This window comes from Melanostigma gelatinosum (assembly GCF_949748355.1).
Source record: "Melanostigma gelatinosum genome assembly, chromosome: 1".
Lineage (NCBI taxonomy): Eukaryota > Metazoa > Chordata > Actinopteri > Perciformes > Zoarcidae > Melanostigma > Melanostigma gelatinosum.
The window spans coordinates 4,839,380-4,863,663 of record NC_136634.1 but is presented as its reverse complement, the minus strand read 5'-3'; the positions used below and the strand labels follow the sequence as shown (position 1 = coordinate 4,863,663).

Genomic DNA, 24,284 nt, shown 5'->3' with positions numbered 1-24,284 from the left:
TGTGTGTGTGTGTGTGTGTGTGTGGCCACATTTTGTTATAATCACAACCGGGTAGAAAAACACACTTCACTAAAATGAGAACTTGAACGTTTATGCTTGACCATGGAAACAGCAGCTTTAGCAAAATAATAGTCGGAGCTTCAAACTATAAGATGGTTGATATGTAAAGAGAAGGAAATGATACGAAAGAAGCTGCCAGTAATGTACACATTTTCTCAATAGCACTCAGTTTATACTTGCACTTCTTCTAAAGTATCACCAGTAATGTCTTTATCACCCATGCGCCCCTCAATCAGGCCATTACCAGGCTCATTAAACACTAAACTGACATATTGTCAATGTAAATTGCATAATATCACCCAGTTTTCTTGGGAAAATGTGAGGAATTTAATTCGACTGACTGCACCTCCACCAGCTCTCTCTGCTCGGTCTCCTGGTATGACAGCTGGCAGGGGACGGACCGAGGCGTCGGGCCAACGCAGGCAGGAAACTGGAGGCGCTGCAGCGGGTTTGAACAGGAAGGATCCACTCCTGGAAAACAACTGCTATTTTAGATCAGGTATGTGCAACATCTCGAGGGAAAGAGAGGGGAAAAAGAGGGGAAATCCTATTATTTCTGCTCAAATAAATGCTCTGAACTGCTGATTTGACGTGATGAATGGCTTCTGTCATAACTACACCCCTTATTTTGACATTTTGTATGTTTGGTTGGTGCTAAACTAACATCAGCGAGTAACAAAAAGCTTGGAAATTGTAGTGTTTATTTGTAATTACGGCTCATTTTTACATTCTATCTTTTAATCAAGCTGGAAAGTGTCACTCTGAGCCCTGCAGTTCCCTCTCCTGTTGGTCTTTTTTCCTTTAAGCCTTTGTCTCTAATCTTTCTCAGTCACACTAAAACCACATATACACACACACACACACACGCGCACACACACACACACACACACACGCACCTTCTGTGACTAACCCTCCTATGAGGAGTCTCTGCTAATGACAGCGTGTGACTTCACACACTGACACGGTCACCTGCTCGACTCTTCAGTCACAGCACACAAACAGAAACGCACGCAGTCGTCTCTTCGTCTTTCATGTGGTCTCTCTGGGCTCCGGGTCCAAGCTCCGCAGGCCTCTCTGGACCTGAATGCTGCTGCTTTGCAGAAATGACACCCCTTCCAAACGCCTCAGTGCCCCGGCCGTTCAGAGGGGCTGCTGGTATTTGAGGCCCCGGGCCAAAACCTTTCATCATGGGGCTTTGGGAAGAGCTCTGGTCTGGTCTCTTTAAACACACTGGGAGATAATGGCTTAGAGACACACACAGGGAGGGGAAGTGTCTGTCCCACCGGCTGAGAGCGGGGGTGCAGTCCTTGACAGACACAGACGAGAGGAGGCTTCAGGGTTTTAGGAGCTCTTGATGACTCCTACATTTTATGATGTTTCATTTCATTTGGGGATAAAATAAAGCAACTTGTCTACTTCACTTAAATCCACAACTCAAGATTTATTTGCCTGCACGCAGGGGCGGAGCCAGACGTAAACATACAGGGCTCAGCCCAAACCTGGGGGCAGGGCCACCCTCCCCCGCAGAGATGCTTTTCCATTTATAGCAGCCATATGCACTATTTTTCAAGCCGTTTCGTTAGTTTGCCTAAACATCTGTACTTAAGCTCGTAAAATCATGATGGTTGCCAGGAACATTTGTTGAGGATGACTCGTTTTCAGTCCTGCCAACTAAAAAGAGGGAAACATAGTCTGCTGTTACTGCTATTAAGTGACATAACATGGTAGGAATTTGGCATGAGCATTACACATCTTGAAAGCTGTTGTTCTAATATGGTGGAGTAGAGGTCACAGAATGTTTCGCTGACAAATCTGCTACTTGTAAATCCATGTCGCAATAATCTGGGCTGCTCTAATTGTAAATCAGAGATCATCAAAGATCTCTTTGATGACATGTGGTCTTCAGTACCCTGAATTGAATACTAGGCTAACAGACAAACAGTTACTCAATTATATTCGATTTATTTAGGTAATAGAATAATAGTATTGTAGTAGCATAGAACATTCCTGCGTGATAATGTTATTTTTAAAACCTAAAAGATTTCGGGAAATCTTTTGAAAAGTGAGAGAGTATAATCTCTCACAAACGTATGTCTCAGGATCACGAGAGTCACAAGGACTCATCCTCTGCACCATGAAGGTTTTTTTTACCAAATTCCATGTCCGTCTTGGCATTCCCTATTGAAATATTTCAGTGTGGACCAAAGTGGTGGACTGACCGACCAACATTGCCGTGCCTGGAGAGCGGTTAGCATTGTGCCAAAGAAGGAAATCCCAAACGAGGAAACCACTGTAGATATTTTCATTCCAAGCACATATTTCAGAAGACAGTGCGAGGAAGTGGTGAGACGAGAAGGAGTTGGCGTGAGGGCTTCTTTGAAACAAAGCTGTCATTTGGAGAATTCTGCGGCAATGGACACGAGTAAAGATGCAAATATTCAAAACTTTTACCCGAACCTTAACCAGAGACGGTTTCATTCAGTAAATGTGACCTCCGTGTGTGAGAAATGTGAAAATATTGTTCGCTTCGCACTTTACGACTGTGTCCGGTGATGTGGCACCAATCATCACATTATCGTGTTTGCTGGGAAGAAGACAATAAAATAGTGAGGAGGAGGAGGAGGAGGAGGAGGAGGAGGAGGAGGAGGAGGAGGAGGAGGAGGAGGAGGAGGAGGAGGAGGAGAGTAGTTGTGGGTTTGTGGATGGAAAAATAAGTAAGAATGAAGTTAGGAGGAGTACAACAGAATGGGGTTCGTTCAGTTGAGGGCAAACCACAAATGATGAGGTTTGCTCTGAGAGCTGAATTTAGGGTGGCTTGATTGTAAAAAATCATAATCACCATTGTTTTGGTCGATATGCCAAAATTGACATAACGATCATTTAACACAATTACGCACTGAAGGCTCTGGCATTCAACTTCCTGCAGAAGATTTAGGCCACGTACTGTGTCTAAGGCCGTGGGTTGGGTGGGTTGCTGGGGCCAGTGGGGCCCCCAGAGCCCTGACCCCACTCACAAGGTCCAGAATCCAGCCCTGCTAGATGGTTTGCACATGAAGTCAAACTGAACTGCAAGTGCCTTTTTAAGTGAAACAGAATGCCAGAGAATTGTGTACATTTGTGTTTTAAAGCGAAGCCATGTTTCAAAAAGGATTCAAGGAACATTGTTTCCTTGATTAGCGACCACAACAGTGATCTGCTGGAGTAGTGGTAACCCTGAGTCTCTTATGTCAGTCCAGTCATGAGAAAAACAGGAGCGGCTGCAGAGGGCTGACCACAGAGGAAAGCATCGCGTGCAGGACTCCGAGAGGCCCTCGACTTTCAGTTTGGGGGACTTTGAGTGTCGTGCCAAACAGTTGTGGCTGGTGCAGCTTCGGGATTCACCATGTGCTCGTGTCAGGAGGGCAGCCTCCATCTGCACCCTGATAACCAGCCTTCACTCAGATGTTCGGGCGGCGGCACAGCAGCAACACATTCTCTCAGGCCCGGGAGGAGAACTGGAATCTCTCTTGTTTTCCACCACGGCGGCTGTTCTTTCAACTGATGACTGAAATATGAGTTCATGTGGAATATTTGCTTTGTTACTTGAGGCCATACCAAGACGGGGGGGGGGGGGGGGCACGAATATACTGTCAGCCTCAACATACCAGGAATACAGAAGCTGGCAGCCTCTGATAATGCTGCTATATCTAAAAAGACAACACACTGTTGTGCAAATAAGATGCTATAAATCTTGGTTGGTTATTTATAATACATGTGCAGTTTAAAATTTCAAGGATTGAGATTAAGTTTCTATCCAAGGGGAAAACACTTGATATCCCTCATTTATATTTCAGAAGTCCAGAGTCAGAGTCCAGTCATTCAGGGTTGCATCATCCACAGAAAAGGTGGTAAAATACAGCTGCATTGTTGACAGTTAATGAGGATTTTCCTCTGCTGCTATGAACTTAAACCGAATAAAAAGTACCAGTGAATTATTGTGTGCTGACATGAAGCTCCGGTATGTTTAAGCTTTATATTTGCACTTTGGATAAAGACGATGGAGCTGTTTTCTGTCTCATTATTGCACACCCTACATTGGCTGAAAATAAGGTTGAAGATCAGTTGGGTTTGACCACATTTTTCAGTGAGATTAGACGAGGTCAAGAAAGGGGTCAACTGGTTTGACCTGACCCCCCCATTTATTTTAAACGATGACGCTAATACAATCCAACTTGCATCTGTGCGCAAGATGTGGTGATGTGGTATTCTTTTTGAAAGCAAGTAAGTAAAAGTACAGAAGTGCAGAAAATGTCCTCTGTGACTGTCATAACATACATTATATCATTAGTTTATTCGATTTAAGGTGGCGCTAACTTGAACTATTTTGTGTCGGGTTTACACTAATGATTATTCTTCTATAATCTGCTGATTATTTTCTCATTAATCAATTGATTGTTTGGTTTGTGAAAGATGCTGACAATAGTGATAAATGCCGTCACAGTTACCTCAGAGGCCTCAGACACCTTCACAATGTGTGATTTCTTCAACCAATAGCCCCAAATAATCACAAGCAAGAGGAAAAGGCAGCACATTCTCATATTTGTGAAGCTGTAACACTGACATGTTTTTGCATAAGAAATGACTTAAATGATCGAAAACCTTGTCTGCCAATTGACTGCTCGATGAATCAACTGATCGTTTCAGCTGCACTTGTAAATGTTGCGTTGTTTAATTTACAACAAAGCATCAGAAAAGACTCGAGCACGCTGCTGCTGTTGTGTCTAATCTGCTGTGTGCGGGCTCGTGGATGATGAGGTCACTGTTCACCTCAAAGTGGATGCCTCGTCCCGTGACGTCACGCGCGCGCTCCCCCCTCGAGCGTCGGCGCGGCGAGCGGAGAGGCAGCAGAGGATGAGGAGGAGATGAGCTGAAGACACGCTGGGCGGACAACTGCTGATCTGTGAGTGACTTTTTACGACTTCAACAAAAGAGACGTTTAATGCGATGGTATAATTCAGTTATAGTTACTCTTTACTTGAAATGTAGCTCATGGGCTTCTTCATGAAGCAGCACGGACGAAAGACATTTAATGCACACGATAGTCATTGTAATCTGAGCTGTATTGAAACTTGAAGCCTAGACGTTGGACACTAACGGAAGAAAAGGAAGATATAAACGTACATCAGGCTGCTGTTTGTCTCATGACTGAGATGTGAGAAAAGTTTCTATTTCTGTAATAGATCATAATGCGGGCTTTCAATATAGTCATCAAGATTTTCATACATTTTGGCAGATTCTTTTTTATTTAACATAAAGGAATGTGTGGAACAATGTGTGGAACTGCAATAGGCAACTCAGAAACAACACAATACGTTTGTTGTTTCACATTCGAAGCAAAACAATCATTTAAAAAAACATTGGAAATCGGATCATCATCATTTTGTCTTGTCTCCCTCAAGACACATCAGAGTAGTAGTTATTTTGTGAAGTTGCAAATTTTTTATTAATTTATAAATATATCAGCATTATTATTTTTATATTTCTAATCGCTGTGACAAGTCATTTCGAGCTTTAATTGAATAGTTTCATCCAAACGCCAGTCTCTGATTCCACGGCCTGAATGACAGCTGAAGAAGAAGAAAGAGTGTTTATTCTCATCGTTGTCTTGGCTCTGCAGAGGACAGCATCATGCGCGGTCTACTGCGCCCCCTACTGGCCGCCTGCTTGTACCTGCTGCTGCCCGGCGGACAGGGCTGGAGCCCCGGGTACAGCAACGGCTTTCACTACCAGGACATCAGCAACGGGAACGGAAAAGGAGAGAGTAGGTCTTCTGCTTGTCTGTGTGCGACTGAAATGGAGGGCAATGAAGTTTGTCTCTGTTCGCTGGTTGTGGAATGTAGTGATGTAGTCTGGTCATTTTGCACCTTTTACTCCATTACATTTATTTGATACCTTTAGTTACTTGTTCCTTTGCAGATTCAAATTGATAACAGGGCTCCAAAAGATAATCAACAAATAAATTATGATTTATTACAGATTAAGCTACAAACAGTATAATAAATAGCGTTAGAATAAAGTTGAAATGAGTTCCTTTACCAACTGCACCTTTACTGACGCTTACACGTGAATGCATCACCAATTATAATCCAGTTATATAATATGTTATATATAATAATGTGCTAATATTTCTGTAGTTTCTGTAGTTTTGTACTTTTATGTGTAACGGACTATTTTCAGAATCAGAAACGGTTTACTGCCAAGTATGTTTGCACATTCAAGAAAGTTTCCACCCCTGCGTGTGAGACACAGATGTTCCTTCATGTTTCATTTGTGTACATCACAACACCTGGACGTGTCGGCAGCAGACAGCTATAATTAATGGAGCCCAAACAGTCAACTGGTTCACGAAAACAAAGCCTGATCGTCGTTGATGTGGTTTGTGTTGCAGTGAACCTGTGTGAGTAGAACAGTACTCTCTACTTACCTCAATTTCAATGAAGTGAATGCATGTGTGTGTTGCTGGTTTTCTCGGTCAAAGGCTTAGTTCCTACAGTCCGTGTCACAGTTGGAAATGTAAACATTCCACCACGGTTTATGTCCTGTTGCAGTGTATGTGAATGACATAAGCTGACAGGAAGGAAACATGAATGCAGGCTGTTAATGCATGTGTTTGGTGGTCGTAACAGTTTAGGTTCATGAAATATGGGTGAGTAGTATATGACTGAATACATCTAGTTTTAAGGATAAGTACAGGTGTAAATAATAATAATATTCACGGCTCTGTTCCATTTAGATTGGCCAGTGAGACTCCAGGTGTGAGTTCAAATGTGCACGGTGAGGTCTGGGCAGCTGGATATTTTATACACATGCAATGGTACAGACAGCTCCAGAGATAAAACAAAAAACAACAACAAGAGTTGGATTGTTTTGTGCACAGCAGCACGAGAGGACCTTCCCATGTTCTGACAACAGACCACGTCCTTGCACACTGAGAGAGGCTCATTTATTGAATTACAAGATGCAGATGTGTGTCATCGCAGGCTTCAACATGGCTGCTTTGATTACAACTTGACATCATTTGAAAGGCGCTTTGCTTTCACTTGAAGAAGTGTAACCGGCAGTGGAATTCAAAAAGCAGCTGACGTCCATTTGTGGTTGGTTTATTGTTGCTACAAAACTGTTAATTGTTTGTAAACAGAAAAACAATTGTGTTGTTTATGGTGTAGAATTGGTATGCAATGAAAGTAGAAGACAGTTAAGACTTTTTTTTCACAGCAGACATTTTGACACACCATAGCAGGAAGAGCACAAGTGTTACTCATGACATTTTAAATATGCATCCATATAGGATGTATTTGAATCCATCCGTGTATGTATTAGTTTCAGGCCCCTGCATTCTGGCTCACTGACATGGTTTACGGGGACCCCTAAAAGGATCAGAGCCATCATAAATGTTGCTTACAGCTGTGCTTTAATTGCTGCTATTATAAGTTATAATGGCTGCTGTTAAAAAGCTTCATTATGGGATGGGTTAAACCATAAAATAAGATTTATTTGCCAACCACATCCGATGCAAGTACTCCATTACCCGACAATTTCAGTACTGCCTTTCAACAGAGACGAAATTAAAGGCACAGTTTAGAGAAATGTAGTTTAATTAATCCCATCAACACAAAACACAGAGAACAAATTCAGAATTAAACTGCTTGACTCATGTTGCATTTCTGGTGTTCGTGTCTTTGTACAGTCTATTTCAACGGGGTTCGTCTCCACGTAGAATCCCCGCAGCTTTCGGTGTCGGCCACCAGGGGGAGCAGTGTCACCCTCCCCTGCCACTTCCACTACGAGCCCGAGCTGAGCGCACCGCGCAGGACCAGGGTCAAGTGGTCCTGGTTGCCCGCCAACACCATCAGTGGCCCCGTTTCCCCCGAAGCCTTCACCAGGGAAACCGAGGTTATGGTCGCGATGGGCAACCGCCACCGCAGCTACGGTGGCTTCCGGGGCCGCGTGCGCCTGCGACGCTCGGCGCCGGGCGACATGTCGCTCGTGATTAATGAGCTGCAACTCAACGACACGGGAAGATACCGATGTGAGGTCATCGATGGCCTGGAGGACGAAAGTGTGACGGTGGAGCTGGAGCTGCGGGGTGAGCAATAAGTGTGTGTGTGTGTGTGTGTGTGTGTGTGTGTGTGTGTGTGTGTGTGTGTGTGTGTGTGTGTGTTGATGAGGGTGAAATGTTATGTGAGGACACAAAAAAATAAAAGCCTAATACAGCGGCGATTTCTCCCAGTGGCCAGTCGCAGTACTGCAGCTAGAACGTCCCCTTTGGCTCGTAAAGCATTTTCTGTCTGTAAAACCATCGAGAGGAGACAATTTTGAAACCATGGAGGTTTCATGTTTGCAAAACAGAAAAGAAAAAAGTGTGAGCGAGAAACACTCATGCTCATGTGCAGTTGTGCTGCAAAGCAAAACCAGAAAGCTTCACAACCTTTTAGACATCGCAGAGATTCGCGGAGAATTTTCATTCCGATGAATGGGGGTATTTCCATGGTGGGCACCCTATTGACCACTTATTTGTTGTAATTTGGTTAAACACAAATTTATTTTGGAATATGCACCATGTCAATTTTGAAAAATCTAACCATAATGCACTTCTCCTCCCTATATGTAGGCGCGGCGTTCCCCTACTATTCTCAGAAAGGACGCTACCATTTTAACTTCATTGGGGCCCAACAAGCGTGCCAGGAGCAGGATGCCACTCTGGCTACATTCGAGCAGCTCTTCTCGGCGTGGGAGGACGGTTTGGACTGGTGCAATGCTGGCTGGTTGGCCGACGGCACGGTGCAGTATCCAATCACAGCCCCGCGCAACGGCTGCGGGGGCATGGACTTAGCTCCCGGTCTGCGCAGCTACGGACAACGGCATCGCCTCCTCTACCGCTATGATGCTTTCTGCTTCTCTGCCTCTGTCAAGGGTCAGTATAAGTGTGTGTGTGTGTGTGTGTGTGTGATGAAGATTAAATATATCCTCACTTATGACTCTCTCCTGCGTTAGGGACTGTGTACTTCTTAAAGCACCAGATCAAGCTCAACTTCACAGAAGCGGTCCAGGCTTGTGCCAGTGATGGAAGTCAAATTGCCAAAGTGGGCCAGATGTACGCCGCCTGGAGGCTGATGGGATTGGACCGGTGCGACGCCGGATGGTTGTCCGATGGGAGTGTCCGTTATCCCATCACAAAGGCCCGGGCTAACTGCGGCCCACCAGAACCGGGGGTGCGTAGTTTTGGGTTCCCCCCTCTGTACCGGAAATTTGGCGTCTACTGTTATCGGTAGACGCTTCGGCTCAACACCAGACACAAATACACCGTTCGTAACAGCGCACCAGTTGAAAGCGCTGCTTGAGAGGTTAGCATTAGCTTGTAGCCTGAGAGCAAATTAGCAGTTCGCCAGTTTGTTCATTCTGAGGCCATTTGGGTCAATCGCATTCCACCTCCGTAAGACTGTAACTGATCAGCAGCCTATTGAACTTAAATTCCAGTCAACAACTACGTGCACCCATCATGTGATGCCACTTGTATTCAAACAAAATGACGACACTTTATGGCCAGAAGTATGTGGGCACGCGGACATTTCACCCGCGTCTCATTCCAAAACCATTAACGTGCTGCTACAACAGCCTCCACTCAGGCTTGCTGCAAGATTTAGGAACCAGTCCGCAGGAATTTGCTCTCATTCAGTCACAGCAGCATGAGATGATGCAGCGGTGAGGCCTGGTTTACTGTCGGCTTCACAGTTCAACCTGAAGGCGTTGAGGTCAGGGCTCTCTGCAGGCCTGTCAAGTTCCTCCACAGCAAACTGTGAATTTGTAAACGGGGCTGTTGTCATGTTGAAATAGTGAAGGAAAACTGTTGGAAGCACATCATTGTCTGGAATACGTACGCAGCTTAATTGGACCACATTGATTATTGCATAGACAGCGGTGTCCACATATTATTGGCCATATAGTGTCTAATGTCTCAACCACAACAGCATCCTGCAGAAAAAGACAACATCTTCCCATCGTTTGCGTAGATTCAGTTATTTTTCCTGCACATTTTCCTCACAGATCAAATCAAGCTAATTGTGCTTCAAATTCAATTTTGCAGCTGTTTTTAAATTGTTTTTATTCACACATGATTAATGATTAATTTCTCTTTAAGAAAAATCTCACCGTTCAAATGAAACCACTGTTCTCCAACCGTACCTCAGTCCCTCATCTACCATGTATTTATTCAGCAATTACTTTGTCTGTTTTGTGCCCTCCAGAACATTTAAACAAACATTTAAACATTCAGTCTTCATATTACAACTCCAAACTTCTGGGTTAAGTGCCTTGCTAAGGGGCACTTTGATGGTTGAGGAAGTGGAGAGTGTTTCTCATTGTGTTCCTGCCAGATCTTTCCAACTGGTCCATGATTGTCCTCTCACTAACTGTATGTAACTGTTTCTGTCTTTCTAACACTGTGAAATATACTGGAGTCTTTGCTTGTCTCCTTAAATGTCTGTGTATCCCGTGTTATAAAGTATAATGCATCTCTTTTTCATTTTTCTGGGTGACTAAGAGTAGTGCTCTGCGATGACAGCAGAAGTAATGAGTGAGTATCTGTGTTGTTGTAATATTTAAACTACCTTGTTTACATCCATTCATTCTGACATGTATCTGCTTTTTTGTGTGTTTTTGTTCATTGCATATGTCTACGCATTTATACTATTTTCTACAAATTAATAAAAACATTATTGTAACAAAGTGTTCATGTGAGACACATTTGTTGAAATCAGGTGGTTTAGGAAAACTAAAATGTCAGCTTCAAAGATGCCCCTTGAATGGCTGGATCCATCGCTACGACACACGTTTTCATACACCTCCTCTGGCTGGTGTTGCTTTCAAGGTGCGACACAGTTTCACTTCCAGTCCAAACAGGAATGCCAGGGTAGAGAGGTGAGATGGGTTACTGACCCACACAAAACAGCCACTGTATGTAAACAGCGTCGCTCTGTCTGCCTGCGCGATGCACTTTTAGATGAGTGGGGTGAAACACGTTGCTACGCCCTCCTGCATCCGGGTGTGAACAGAAGTCCTGCTGATTATATGGCCGGCAGGTTTTTATAAACACGTCCTATTTACACCTGCTGGTCAAACATCAGTGGACCCACACACATAAACACACACAGGGATTAATGTACACACCACATAGATGCATTCATATACTTATATATACATACAGGGCTACACACACACCCAGATCTGTTTGCGGTGACTGAAGTGATGAAGGTAGAGGCTGTAGGCGCAGATGAAGGAGCTATTTACTGTGTGTGTGTGTTTTCATGGTTGGGTTCCACAGGAAGGTAAAAACAAACTAAATGCCGGGTTTGTTCCCCTGGCACGGAGAGTTCACCTCAAATTCAACAGCTCCAGGGAAAAGATGTTTCCAGAAAATGACAGAAAAAAATCAGTGTGTGATTTCCACGAGTTAGATCGTACAGTTCCTGAATATGAAATGGCAATGATGGCAATGGCAATGATTCCTGGATAAAGAAGTGACAGTTTTGCACACGAGGACATTCCACAGAGACGGATGATTCCAAGTTTTATTTGGTACAGCACACTGTATGTTCACATGAGCGTTCGGGGTCTGAACAAAGTCACAACACGTGTTTCTGTGTGCAACGTTAAACATATTTTGGTTTATTTGTCAAGAGATGATTCGGTTTATTGAAGAATCAAAACACTGATACACAGCCTCACTGATTTGCCACTTAGTCACTCAAATGTTGGCCTCCTGTTGAAATTTGAGCTTACGCTCTAATGTGATCGTGAAATAATTCCAGCACACACCAGGAGCATCCAAGTCGAATTTGTTGATATCTTTTTTGTGTACAAGATGTGCAAACTTTGAACAAGCTAGGTGTTTCACTTTGTGGCGCTCACTCATCCACTTTCATATTCTGTAGCGTGTTCTCTGAATTGTGTGTGCGTGTCCATGATAGTGTGTGTGTGTGTGTGTGTGTGTGTGTGTGTGTGGTAGCTGTTGTAGTGTTTGTGAGTTGTTCTGTGAGAAATCAGATATGGACTAAAGTACTGTATCTGCTCTCAGAGTTGAAAAGCAAATCTTGACCTTTTTAAAAGGTCATGGTCAACATTTCGTATCCGCCACCTCCGCCTTCTCTATCGTCTTTCTCGTCATGTTTATAATAATTTCGACTGCTTTCACAGCTTCTATTCCCTAAAATTGTATAATTTCTCAAGTTTTAAGAAGTACATTTCTGTTGATAAAACCCTATTGCATGAAACACACACCAGAAACCTCCACAAAGATGTTTGAGGCTCAAAATTACATAAGTAACTCATAACTGCAACCTACCATTGAATTAAACCAACAAATCAACAGGGTGGATGATGAACTCATCAAACAAACAATTAAATTGTCCGTCTCTGCGTTGGTTATTGACAGATCCTGCTGTTCAGAGAATTGTAGAGTGAATATTTACAGTGAGAAACTTCATTCATTTAGCAAACACTGAATCTCATAAAAGCATAAAGCCAGCGACTTCAGCGTCAAACTGTAGATCTCACTTGTTTCTCAGTCCGGGCTCCTTGGCATGTGCCAGCTACAGATGAGGATTGTTTCTTTTTTTGTGTTTAGCACAGAAGTGACTGAAGACTCGCAAAAGTGCATGAGTGCTGATTATTTCAATCCAGGTCTGTTGCACTGACTTTAATCACATGTTGAACTTGGATTTCTGTATTCAGCATCGATTGGAACAGCACAATCATTTCAGTCCATCTGATGCTGCCGCGGTGGTGCTGCACAGTGGCTCTCAAGCTTGAGGTTGTGACAAGATTATTTGGGGTCTTGAAATATGGCGATACAGTTCACCAATGTATCGGCAGGTTTTTCCCCCTTACAAAACCTGACTTCATTCTCCGTGTTGTAGGTTAAGAGGTGCTCATTGCTGTATTTTAAGGGGTCACAACCGAAGAGGTTTGAGAATCACTGTCTCCGCCTTCACCGTAAGAAACAGTTTTGTCTCGCCAGGCTGAAGCACACAAATAAAGTCCTTCGAGACCGAATAAAAGCAATAAAAACTACTGAGAAACAGACATCTAGAAGAATACCCTAAAAATATAGCAAAGGTTTGCGTGACAATGTGTTTGACTTCAGAGAATCCAGCTGCAATCGAAAACACTTTTATTTTGTTGAGCTGATTTGGACTGTGTGTGTGTCACTCTAAAGCCTCCTACTATTTCATCTACCTTACGTTGTGTGCAGTGCTGGCAACCGATGGCAGAAAAATGTGCAATGAGATAATGCTCCCCAATACTAGATCACGGCTATAAATTAGACAGTATATAAATACATCGAAAAAACTGCCTTCAGAAGGTGCAGGGTGACACTCAAAGATCCAAATCATCAGTCAATTACACTATCACTGTCTAAATGTGCTTTACTGTGTGCTTTAGTGTGTGTGTGTGTGTGTGTGTGTGTGTGTGTGTGTGTGTGTGTGTGTGTGTGTGTGTGTGCTTTAGTGTGTGTGTGTGTGTGTGTGTGTGTGTGTGTGTGTGTGTGTGTGTGTGTGTGTGTGTGTCAATACATGGTGGGGAATGTTATCTTTTGGTCCGGCATTTGCATTGGTGTCCATGCTTCTTTGCAAGAGGGGGTCCTTTGTGGCTCTCTGTTCTATGTCCTTTTCATTCCTGCTCAGTGCAGCTTCCTCTGTTCCTGTTGGCTGCTGACTCCTTTACTTCTTCTCCTGAGGGATCTTTTGTGTAGCCGGTTACTGTTGGCGCCAGCTGGGGGGGGGGGGGGGGAGAAAAAGGTACGCATACTGATGACATGAGTTGCCAATAGATGTATAAATCCTGAATTGAGTGAGCAGTATGTTCAACAGTTGATGAAGTGAGCAGTTGTGGCTGAAATTATCCGTTTCAAAGGCCACCTTGGGCTCTTAATCAGCTCTGCAGGTGTATTTCACACGCAATTTATGTTTGTTTGCAAGGTTTAAATCTCTTTCATGAATGAAGTGGATTAAAAACAAGCACTTGGATGCCCAGGTAACCTCGGGGTTTAAGGCATCAACAATGTGCAACGTCCTCGGTTTGAGTTCAACCAGGGACCTTTGCTGCAGCCCAATCTCATGCTGCTGTGGCCAATCACGTCACTGGCAATCAGACCGGAAGACGCCCACGTGAGGAAAACCAACATGACTGGCCAAAACACATTGGAGTGTAACTTTGGTCACTCACTCGTTTTGATAGTCCTCGCATCCTGATCTGTGATTTAAAGTGAATATATTTTGATCTGTTGATACGGACAGACAATAACTATAAATTCAGCTCATGGAAACACGCATTCATCTTGGATTTAATATGTGAAAAACGTGTCTTTTGAACATTTCTGCTGTATCAAGCGGCATTTGTGCCAAAAATAGACCTCACTTTTTTTTTGCTTCTGGTCCAACTGTGTTGTGGTTGTCTTTTGCGGAAGCTGCCAACTCGGCTGTTAACTGAGCTACACTTTCATGTTGTTGTTTTAACACACAAACATTTTTAAATTGTTGATGGTCAATCCATATGTCAGCATTTCCCCGCAAGCCTACCTTCTGTACATTCCACTCGTGGCTCCTCCCACTGTCCGTCTGGCATGCAGCGTATGACGGGCAGGTGGCGCTGCGTGTAGCCTGCCTCACACTGGTAGCGGACTATAGAGTTGGCGGGGTAGCGCTCACTGCCGCTGCCCATCGGCCGCCCGTGTTGCACCTCAGGAGGAGCTCCGCACATGGCTGAAAAAAGAAAACCGACAAACATATAGTGACAGTTGCAGCTTGTCTATGGGTCAAGATTGCTGGTTGTTTTTTTTAGTTGTCCAACTGTTTCACATCCCAAACTAATTTTCCTTCTAGAAAGAATTCCCAGAATCACTTCTTGGCCAGACACATATTACCACCCAAGCTTACCAGGTCCGGTCTTGCAGGTGAAGGGAAGGTGGTAGTTGCAGGGCACGTCATTCCACTGTCCGCCCTCGTGCCAGATCATCACCACACAATCCTCCGCAGAGTTGAAGTAGTTATCTGGCTGGTTGGGCCTCCAGTTCTCGAAGGTCTAAAGAAGGTAAAAAGACGAGTCAATGAATCCATCAACAAGATAAAATGATGTAGATAGTTGTTAAGCAATCAAACTTACTAGAGGACTGCTGTCTGTCCAGCGGAACTCATTCTGCACATCTTTGTCATTGAGTCCAATCCACTGGTAGTCCTGGCCATTGGCTGCATCGCAAAGAAAAATTGATTTTAGCTTTCAAACCACAGCTCATGTGTTCTCTTATGCTTGCATCCAATGCTATGTCAATGTTCAAATGTCCGAAGTAGTAACAAGATGTTTTACCCCCACAAAACTCGACCTTTCAATTTTCTTTTTACCTCTTTCTCCCCAAATTTGAAAGATCAATAACCCTTTCTCCCTTTACTCAAATTACACAGCTACTCACAGTTGACAAACTGCTGCTCCTCCTGGGAGCCGATGCTAACCAGGTGGGCGTTGACCTCCTGACAGCGTTGCTCAGCCTCAGACCAGGTATCTCTCTCAGCAAAGTGGAGGTAACAGCTGCCCATGAACTCCAACCAGCCCTCAGCACAGCCCTGCACAGCTACACACACACAGACATACACATCAAGACATTTTGACAAAAGCATGAAAAATGACGAAAGATATTTATATATTAGTATCCAACACAAGCTAAATGGCATAAAAAACAATAATGATGCATCACAAGGACAATTGCTAAAATATTGATAATGTGAATATGGTAGTTTTTTTTGCCTTAGGAAACAATATTATATCAGCAGAATTACAGCAAAGTAAACACCTAAACCACATACCTTCCACTACTTCAGGCTGCTCCACTACAGCAGGGGTTGCTAATGACACTGACGGTGCTGTGGTTGGGCTGGTGTAGGCTGCATCTGGAGTCACTACATACACTGTAGGTCCAGCACGGCTTTCCTGACCCTCCTCCCCGAGTCCCGATTGGCCGAGACTGGCAATGTACTCAGTCACCTTCGATCCCGGCGGTAAGGTGACAGAAAGCTTCTCAGCGTTCGGATTTTCATCAGGGACTCCGCTTCCTGAGAAATGCAAGCTTTGGTCCAAAGTGCCACTGAATTCATGATGGATCCCTGACCCACTTCCTTCCCCACTGACCTCCACCACCCCGCGGCCCTGCTCAGGGTAGCGCATCGGTGGCGGGAAGGTCACCACCATCATTTCATTGTATGTTAGGTAGCTGACATCACCGCGATGCAGGATAAAGTCCCCAGAGGCAGAGCCTGAGACACCAGATGGAAAACCAGATGGAAAACCACTTGGAAAGCCGCTGTGGAACCCGGATCCAAAGGGGCGATATCCAGACACCTCCTGCTCACCAGACGGCTGGACTGTCAGGTCAATGGCACTGTGGTCAACAAATGAGATGCCAGAAAATTCACCGGAGCCTGACCCGGACATACGTCCAGATCCGGAGGTACTTGATTCCAAGAAAGACCCGCTGGTATCAATGCCTCCCTGGCCTAACTCCTGCTCAGTGGGTTTTTGGTGAGTCTTCGACACCTCCTCCATCTTCCCATCCACCATGATGATTATAGAGTCTCCGCCACTACCACTGATGTCCCCACTTCCACTGATAAAACCTGATCCAGATACACTGAAGCCAGAGTGTTGAGTGTCAACCCCGGCCCCAGATCCAGATGCACTTCCCAGTTCGCCAGATGTGACGATGACAGCACTTCCCCCTTCCGCCTCCTGCGGGCCTCCAGAGGCGGACTGATCCCCGGAGAAGACGTCCGTGCTGCCGCTGAAGATGACGTTCTGTCCCGAGCCGGAGGCGTCACCACTGGTACCGGAGGTGCCGGACTCCCCTGAGATCTCCCCGCTGGCTGAATGATCAGCTGAACCAGAGCCGGACACATCAACAGGGCCTGGAGGTAAAATGGCTTTCACTAGGGAAAATATTAAGAAGATTTAAGAGTCTGTTAGATTCTTTATTTCTTATGTCCTTGTGTTTAGTTTTATTGCAATTTTATATCTGTGGCCTTTTCATTCACACAGTTTTTCCTTTTGTCTTACCAGTTGGAGCAACTTGCTGAGTTGTGATGATTGTCTCGTTGATAAACTCCTCGATTTCAGTAATATTTACATGGGTTTCAGTTTCATTGTATTCTCCAGTAGTTTCAACTAAAAAGAGATGATGAAGATGCATATAAATATCAATGATAATATTACACAAACAAAACAAAAAAACATTATTTGAGATAATAATCAGGACCATGTATTTTGAGAAATATTAAAACTGTAAGATGAGGTAATGACAAGGACCCAAGAGAACAGCTTTCATCCATCTGTCTCACCTGTGGGAGCAAAGTAATCAACTGTGACTGTTGTCTTGTTGATGACATCCACCGTCACGATTGTCAGATTCACACTGGTTTCATTTTCAAAGTGAACAACTGCAACTTCAGCTGGAAAGAAATTGAGAAGTTTTTGATTAATGGCAATAACTTATGTTGGTGAATTTGGCTGCAAGGAGTGCTGTTTACGAGACTTTGTTATTTCGGCGAGTTCATTATCTTCCTTTAAAATCAAAATGTAACCACACCTTCCCTACCTTTAAAACAGTAGGCGTCGTAGCGTGAGTGCTCATCAGGAAATCCTGTCTGGTTGGGGAAGGCGTAGATAATGTGAACCCCGACCTGACCGCCTCCACAGTGGGACCTGGGGGTTGTGATGGGGTAGCGGACACTGCGGTCCATCAACCAGCCTGGACGGCACTTGTCAAGCCCTTGGTTCCAGGCAGCAAACAGCTGCCCAGTGGTGGCCAAGGTGGTGTTGAGTTTCTGACAGTGCTGCACAGCTTCCTCATAGGAGAAGCTGTCATAGTCACTGGTGAAGAAGACCTCACCTGGAGGAAGCATGCACAAACATTCAGAGGAGCTCAAACATGCCAGATACAATAGCTAGGTAGGTCGATATTTAAGTGAGTGGGCCCATCACCTCGCAGATGTTCCACGTAACAAAATACATCGTAATGTTCGCTAGCTGGTCTCAGGCCGTAGGATCTGACTCCTGGGAGGTGTGGCAGATTACCAGCACAGTTATCTCTGGGTGACACGATGGGGTACCTGAGCATAAAAGAGGATATTGGTTAAATATATTAAAGCTTTGCTTTCCCATAATAGTCCATCCAGGACTCTATCTCCTGCTACACAGGCTTTATGTTTACCTGACAGTCTGGTCGCGGAGCCAGCCAGCATCACATTGGTGCAGGCCTTTCTCGAAGGCTGCCTGCAGCTGCAGGTGGCTGGCGATGACCGCCCCGACACTCTGGCAGGCCTGCTGAGCCTCCACAAAGGTCAGAGTGTACCGACCGGCGATGGGTCGGTAGTGGAACACCACACCTGGGAAATGAGAGGGAGGGAAGAAGGCAAAAAATCTCATTCGATGCTTATTTAAGCTTTGCCTACTTTGTTACCACCCATCTTGTGGTCATTTATTCATAGTTCTAAATTTAACAGAAACATACACATGGGGAAAGTACTAAATATAACAGTGCTGATGGATGTTGTTTTGTTAGGGTATTGCCTACTTTCGCAATCTGAATAGCGAACAGAAATAATGGTTTTTGAGTCAGGCATCTCCAAAAATAAGTTATTGGAATGGGTCAACACAGCATAAAAGTTACAGCTGATTTTTATCTTTTGTATCACCAAAGGCATGGATTTCCACAGATACTTTCATCTTGGGAGGAGGTGAAGGTTCAGCCTTCTAGATTTCAGTTGTCAGTATTTGATATCGACCAAGTACACAACCAACTTACCTGTGGGAGCCATGGCAGCATCTACGTCTGTCACACTGGGCGGGGCGGGCAGTGGGGTGAAGGTGTCGACTTCTCCACGCTTGATCTCCTCTCCCCCAGCTGAGGGGGTGAGGCTCGGGTACATCCCAGGGGCGGGTGTCATGCGGATGATGTCTGGGAAAGGGGTAGTCCTCACGGGCACGACACCAGCATCCTCACCAGCTGAGGAGACAAGATTGCATAATTCCTTGATAGAATCGACAGCTTTAGGGAAGAAATCAACCCATAAAATAGAGTTAATACCAAACAGATATGAGTTAAGATGTCGACAAAGAAGCTCCCAGAATGCACTGAACACTTATCAAGAAGGATTTACCTTGGAAGCAGACAGCATCATAGCGAGAGTCAGGGTAGGGATATCCTGTCTGGTTGGGGAACAGGTAGACGGTTCTCACTCCAATGAGCCCCCCTCCACACTGAGGCCTGGCGATGTTGATGGGGTAGCGTACACTCCTGTCCGCCAGCCAGCCAGCGTTACACACATCCATGCCACCCTTCCAGGCCAGGTAAAGCTCCCCGGTGGTGGCGAGTCGGGCACCGAGTTTGGCACACTGATCTCCTGCTTCGTAGAAGCTAAACTTCTCTACAGATATGGAGTAGAAGACCCTGCCTGGGAGGAGAGTGGAGAGCAGAAGGGAGATAAACACGTTGACATGACGAGTCCACCGTCCTGTCTAGTTACAGAGGTTTCATATGTCAGGTAGCTTTGGTACCCTTGTTAGATTAATGTACCTGACAGTTTCTCAGCAAAACAGTACACGTCGTAGGTCTCGTTGACATCTCTCACACCATAGGTTCTCACGCCGGGGAAGTCCTCCTTGTCTCCAAAGCAACGTTCCCGCGGCTCATGGATGGGGTACCTTGAAAGGTCAAAACGTCGGTCAGCAGATGGACTTACATGAAAAGTCAGTAACAACCTCAGTTATTTTGTTTTATTGTTTTGTTTTATTTTATTATTTATTGTGAGTCTGTTGGTACGTAAAATACATTTTTTTGCTTTATAGCCTATTGTTGAAAAGTATAAATCTCACCCAGATTCGAAGTAGCCACAAGAACTACGGCTTGTGAAAGCCCTCTTAAGCATACCTTGTCTTTGACTGCTGATGTGTTACTCAATGGACATTTAACAACAAAAAAGATCTCTGGTTTGAATCTGTGAGTCAGCAGGTAATTTCCTCTTTGTTTCTGTATGGCCTTTCTCTGTGTTTTGATTTCTTCGCACAGTCTAAAGACACTCAGGTTTGACGAATTAGAAACCCTAAATTCCCCGTAGGTGTGGCTGTAAAGTTGTTTGATGGCGACCTGTCCATAGTGATCAGTATAAGCAGATTAGAGTGACACTACCTGACAGTCTGGTCAGAGAGCCATCCGGCATCGCACTGATGGTATCCGTCATCGTAAGCAGCCTGCAGCTGGGCTGCTGTGGCGATGGTTGCACTGTTCTGGATGCAGGCTGCCTTCGCCTTCTCAAACGTCAGCGTGTAGCGGGTGGAGATGGCTCGGTAGTGGAACACAATACCTGTGAGGTACGGAGAGCGGGTCGGAGACATAAGAGATGTGATGAAATGTCTTTGAAGTCATTATGCCAATTTCGATGAGCTCTTTTCTACCAACATTTGTGCTTGAATTTCGTCTGACCTGTATGAGCTTGATGAACCAGTGTGCCGTTACAACTCAGACCGATTTAAGCCATGGACACTGGTTTATACCCAACCAAAAACCAAACGGAGGCGGAGAGTTTAAACCTGCAGCCAACGATATGATTGCCGAAATTTCAAAAGGACTTGATCTGCTTTTTTGACCGGTTTTCTCAGAGTGTACATGAGCATTGTTTGAACTTTTTTCATCCTGTAAATCTTTATTTTGAGAGAACCTTTGACATAGAACTGCAGGGTCTAACTAAGCTTGCCATGTGGTGAGTAGATAATGACTTTAATATCGTAGTGAAGTAAAGTGAATGAAACTTCATGTTTCTGTGGCGTACCCTGAACCTGGATGTCCACAGAGTCATAGTTGTCCTCAATGCCGTGCATCACCTCGCAGCGGTAGGTGCCAGAATCTTTGGACCTCAGCTCTGTTATCTCCAAGGTGGCGTCAGTGGCCACCAGCGGGTAGTTGATCATCGTCACTTTGTCCAAATACTCTGTCTCCACTTGAACTTTTCCCTCAGACGCCACCAGGATCGTGGTGACTTTCTCCTTGGTGACGTATGTCCATTTGATGCGGTGGGAGAGCGGGACGACGGTCGGGGCTCCGGGGTCGTTGACTGTGTTGTCCTGGAAGTAACAGGGCACCACTACCTTGCTGCCCAGCAGAGGCCGGAGAGGCATCTCCATAGGGATGCTGACACGCAGAGTGCCATCCAATTCTACGGTAAAGATAGGTCAAGATGTTAGTCTTTGTATTTTTTAACGAGGATACAACCTAATGATAATAATACATTTACAAACTGCTTTACCGGGAAATGTTACATCTCTAGAAATTATTAGGAAAATATTTTGAGGTTGGTTAAAAAGAGACTAAAAGAGAGGTAAGAACAGAACAAAAATAGCCAAATAAATGAGTCTGACTTGGCCAATAGATCAGCAGCATATTTAATTAGGTTCGAACAAACAAATGTCCGGAGACACGTATTTAATTTGTGTACTGTGACTGTGAAGATAAGAAGCCATTTGACTAAACCACACTTACCGTCATGGTTTTCAAGCTCAAACAATACTGTTGCCGAGATGAGGGGCAAGGACACACACAGCAGAAGCAGGGGGGTCATGATTACCTGAAACACAACCAAATGGACGACACTGCGTGTCAAATTTGTGTGGACGATATGATGCATGACAGAAAGGACGGGCAGAGCTCAAAGTTATAAAAAACATTTCAAATGTATTGTCATGTTTGTCCTTTTAAACCCATACATAACTTACTGATCAGACGGCTAAGTATAGAGGGATCACAAACAGGAAAACGTCTGAATGAGAGATGCTGCACTGAATGAACAGAGAAGCAAGTGTTAGAATGAATCAGTGGGTTTATTGTCATTTCCTCTGCTCCTGAATGCCACTGTGTTTTTCCCCTAACTCCTGTACGCTTCCATTCATATTCCATGCGATCCAGGATACGCAGTGCATTTGGTTATTACGTCAGCGCCGTTGGCTAAAATGGAAAGCGGACGTCAGGAGTCTCTGTCATTTGGAAATACCATACATGTTGAGGAATGAAAGCCCCTCTGTCTCTGGGCACAGGAAATGTCTTTAGTGCTAAAATTAGACTCAGTGCTGAGAGGGACAAATGAACCTTACTAACTATTCTTTCTTTGGGTCTATGTCTGCGTGCATACGGAGTATTTATAGTATCTGTGCATGTATGAAAATATAATCTGCTGCTCAAACTGTTCTCAGTATCTCAAGTATTTCTGGGTAGAAGCAGAGAGTTTGTTTTTCCCATGCTATAAGCCAGATATCCCACGGGAAAGTATTTGTGCTTTTATTAAATTGAGTTCCTTTTTAGTTACGTTAGTGTTATTACTCTTGGGAGAGAAAAGTCGGTTGCTCCACTGGCTGCATGGCTGTAGACTCTTAGTCTTGCTTTCTTTTTCTGTTTTCTGTAAATTATAAATTGACCTCCTACGATCAAACTGTTTTTTCATCTATATCTTTTTGAGACATCTACAACATGAACCAAACCAAGATACACCCCACACAAGCTGGAAACCCCCACTTGCAGATCGTCAACCACTCAAAACAAGGTTCATTTCCTGGAAGTGCTCACCACCTTGGCACAAAGGACAGACAAACATCATGTCCTGTGTTTTTTGATTATTTTTGAGACAAAAGTCAAATTTGACCTGAATTAAATAGAGTTCACCAACTGGCTACTTCGGTCCACAAACATCAGCTCTGCTATCACAAACCCACATCTGTCAAACACTGATTACCACATTGCTTATTTTCTCTCAGCATTCCACTGCCGTGACACCGTTGAGAGTCCCGACTGAACCCTCGTTGTGCTGCATTCATTGCCAGAACACATTCAGTTCATTTCTGAACAGCCACACGGTGTCATTTACAACCAATAAACCTGCAGCTCACAGCAGCTGACCTGAGGTCGGCAGCCTGGTGAAAGGCTAAAAAAATACTTCTTTAAGTTCAACTGACTCAGCATATAAACCAAGACCATATTCACTGTAACACACTGGACTGTGAATACTGTTTGTCTGTGTGTGCAAGCTGCATGAATCTCTGTGTGCGATGCTAGCGTTCTCAGAGTTCCTCAGATCCAGGACATACAGCCTGCAGTGGGACTAATATTTACCCTGCTGTCTAAGATATGTCTGAGAGTGAATGTCTGCTTAGTTTGGGAGGAAACACAAAATACCACACGCCATATGTGGACAGATGGACAAAGCACCCTGGACTAATCCCACACTGTCATGCCTTTACTATCCGTCTGTGATGTTCAGTCCACCCACGCAGCCTCTTCACCATGACGTGTTCGAACTCACTGACGTCTTGTTGTTTTTTGGCCGTCTCTACTTTTGGGGGTGTTTGCTGACTTGACCTGACTTGTTCTGGTTTATTCCTGACTTTAGCACCATTTTTTTTAACCTTCTTGGATTTATTCTCAACTTTTCTGGAGTATGACCATATTTCTGTTTTTCTCAAAATACTTTCCAACAACAACCTCCCATGAATATCTCATTTTAAGATGTTGCATGTGCTGCAAGAGTTAATACAAACACTTTTAAGTGATCTTTTAAGTCTAAGACTTTAAGACTTGCCATGAGATCAAATGTAATGTCTCGTATATTTCCAATGGAAAGCAACTTAACGGCAGCTGAACATATTGTTTCTGCTGACTCCCCGTGGTTTAACTTCTCACACTGCTGCAGTGATGTAGAAGTGTACTCCAGGGTGTTCCAGTACAGCGTGACATCACTCTTAAATGTGCAATAGGGATTCTGGGGTCCAGATAATTCAATCCGCCCCGCCACTAGTTTGAGTTGACAGGTTCGTCTGGCATGTTGACTTCACTCCGCTCCATTCTTAAAACTCTGGCAAAACTAGTGGCTACACATCAGTGTCGACTTAAAATGCTGTTAGACTCAGGCGGATACGAACTAACTCAACCGCACACAAACACCGATCTCGAACACCATCCACCTCCCCTCAGCCTTTATACTACGTCATCACACTCCCCGAGCATGTTCTCTGAGCGTCTCATGATGACCCGGATGAGCAGACGCTAAAGGATGCAATGTGCGTCGGTATCAGACGCACAACGCATCTGTATCTGATGCCCGTGG

General features: G+C 44.5%; 2 protein-coding genes across 2 annotated transcripts; one reads left to right on the top strand and one right to left on the bottom strand.

The window, feature by feature from the left end:
* Positions 1-4,890: 4,890 nt before the first annotated feature.
* On the top strand, positions 4,891-10,825 carry hapln3 (hyaluronan and proteoglycan link protein 3). Its single transcript, XM_079274754.1, has 5 exons — positions 4,891-4,999; positions 5,717-5,860; positions 7,787-8,185; positions 8,711-9,013; positions 9,094-10,825. The coding sequence occupies exons 2-5, from the start codon at positions 5,728-5,730 to the stop codon at positions 9,369-9,371; spliced, it is 1,113 nt and encodes a 370-aa protein (XP_079130880.1). The 5' UTR covers positions 4,891-4,999; positions 5,717-5,727; the 3' UTR covers positions 9,372-10,825.
* An 833-nt stretch (positions 10,826-11,658) lies between these two features.
* Positions 11,659-21,752, bottom strand: acanb (aggrecan b; the record flags this gene model as incomplete). The annotated part of the gene is made up of 17 exons (XM_079274613.1): positions 11,659-13,869; positions 14,676-14,858; positions 15,033-15,177; positions 15,259-15,341; positions 15,563-15,721; positions 15,954-17,069; positions 17,197-17,304; positions 17,478-17,588; positions 17,735-18,028; positions 18,121-18,248; positions 18,350-18,524; positions 18,944-19,144; positions 19,299-19,592; positions 19,715-19,842; positions 20,327-20,501; positions 20,967-21,350; positions 21,674-21,752. 17 exons carry the CDS (start codon positions 21,750-21,752, stop codon positions 13,778-13,780), a joined length of 3,855 nt encoding a protein of 1,284 aa, XP_079130739.1. The 3' UTR covers positions 11,659-13,777.
* Positions 21,753-24,284: the final 2,532 nt, after the last annotated feature.

What these genes read in the sequence shown, in the direction of transcription:
- hapln3 (XM_079274754.1), top strand. Translation starts at nt 5,728, where the DNA reads ATGCGCGGTCTACTGCGCCCCCTACTGGCCGCCTGCTTGTACCTGCTG. An exon ending in GGTGGAGCTGGAGCTGCGGG is followed by an intron (nt 8,186 to 8,710) that starts GTGAGCAATAAG and finishes CCCTATATGTAG; the next exon opens with GCGCGGCGTTCCCCTACTAT. An exon ending in CTTCTCTGCCTCTGTCAAGG is followed by an intron (nt 9,014 to 9,093) that starts GTCAGTATAAGT and finishes CTCCTGCGTTAG; the next exon opens with GGACTGTGTACTTCTTAAAG.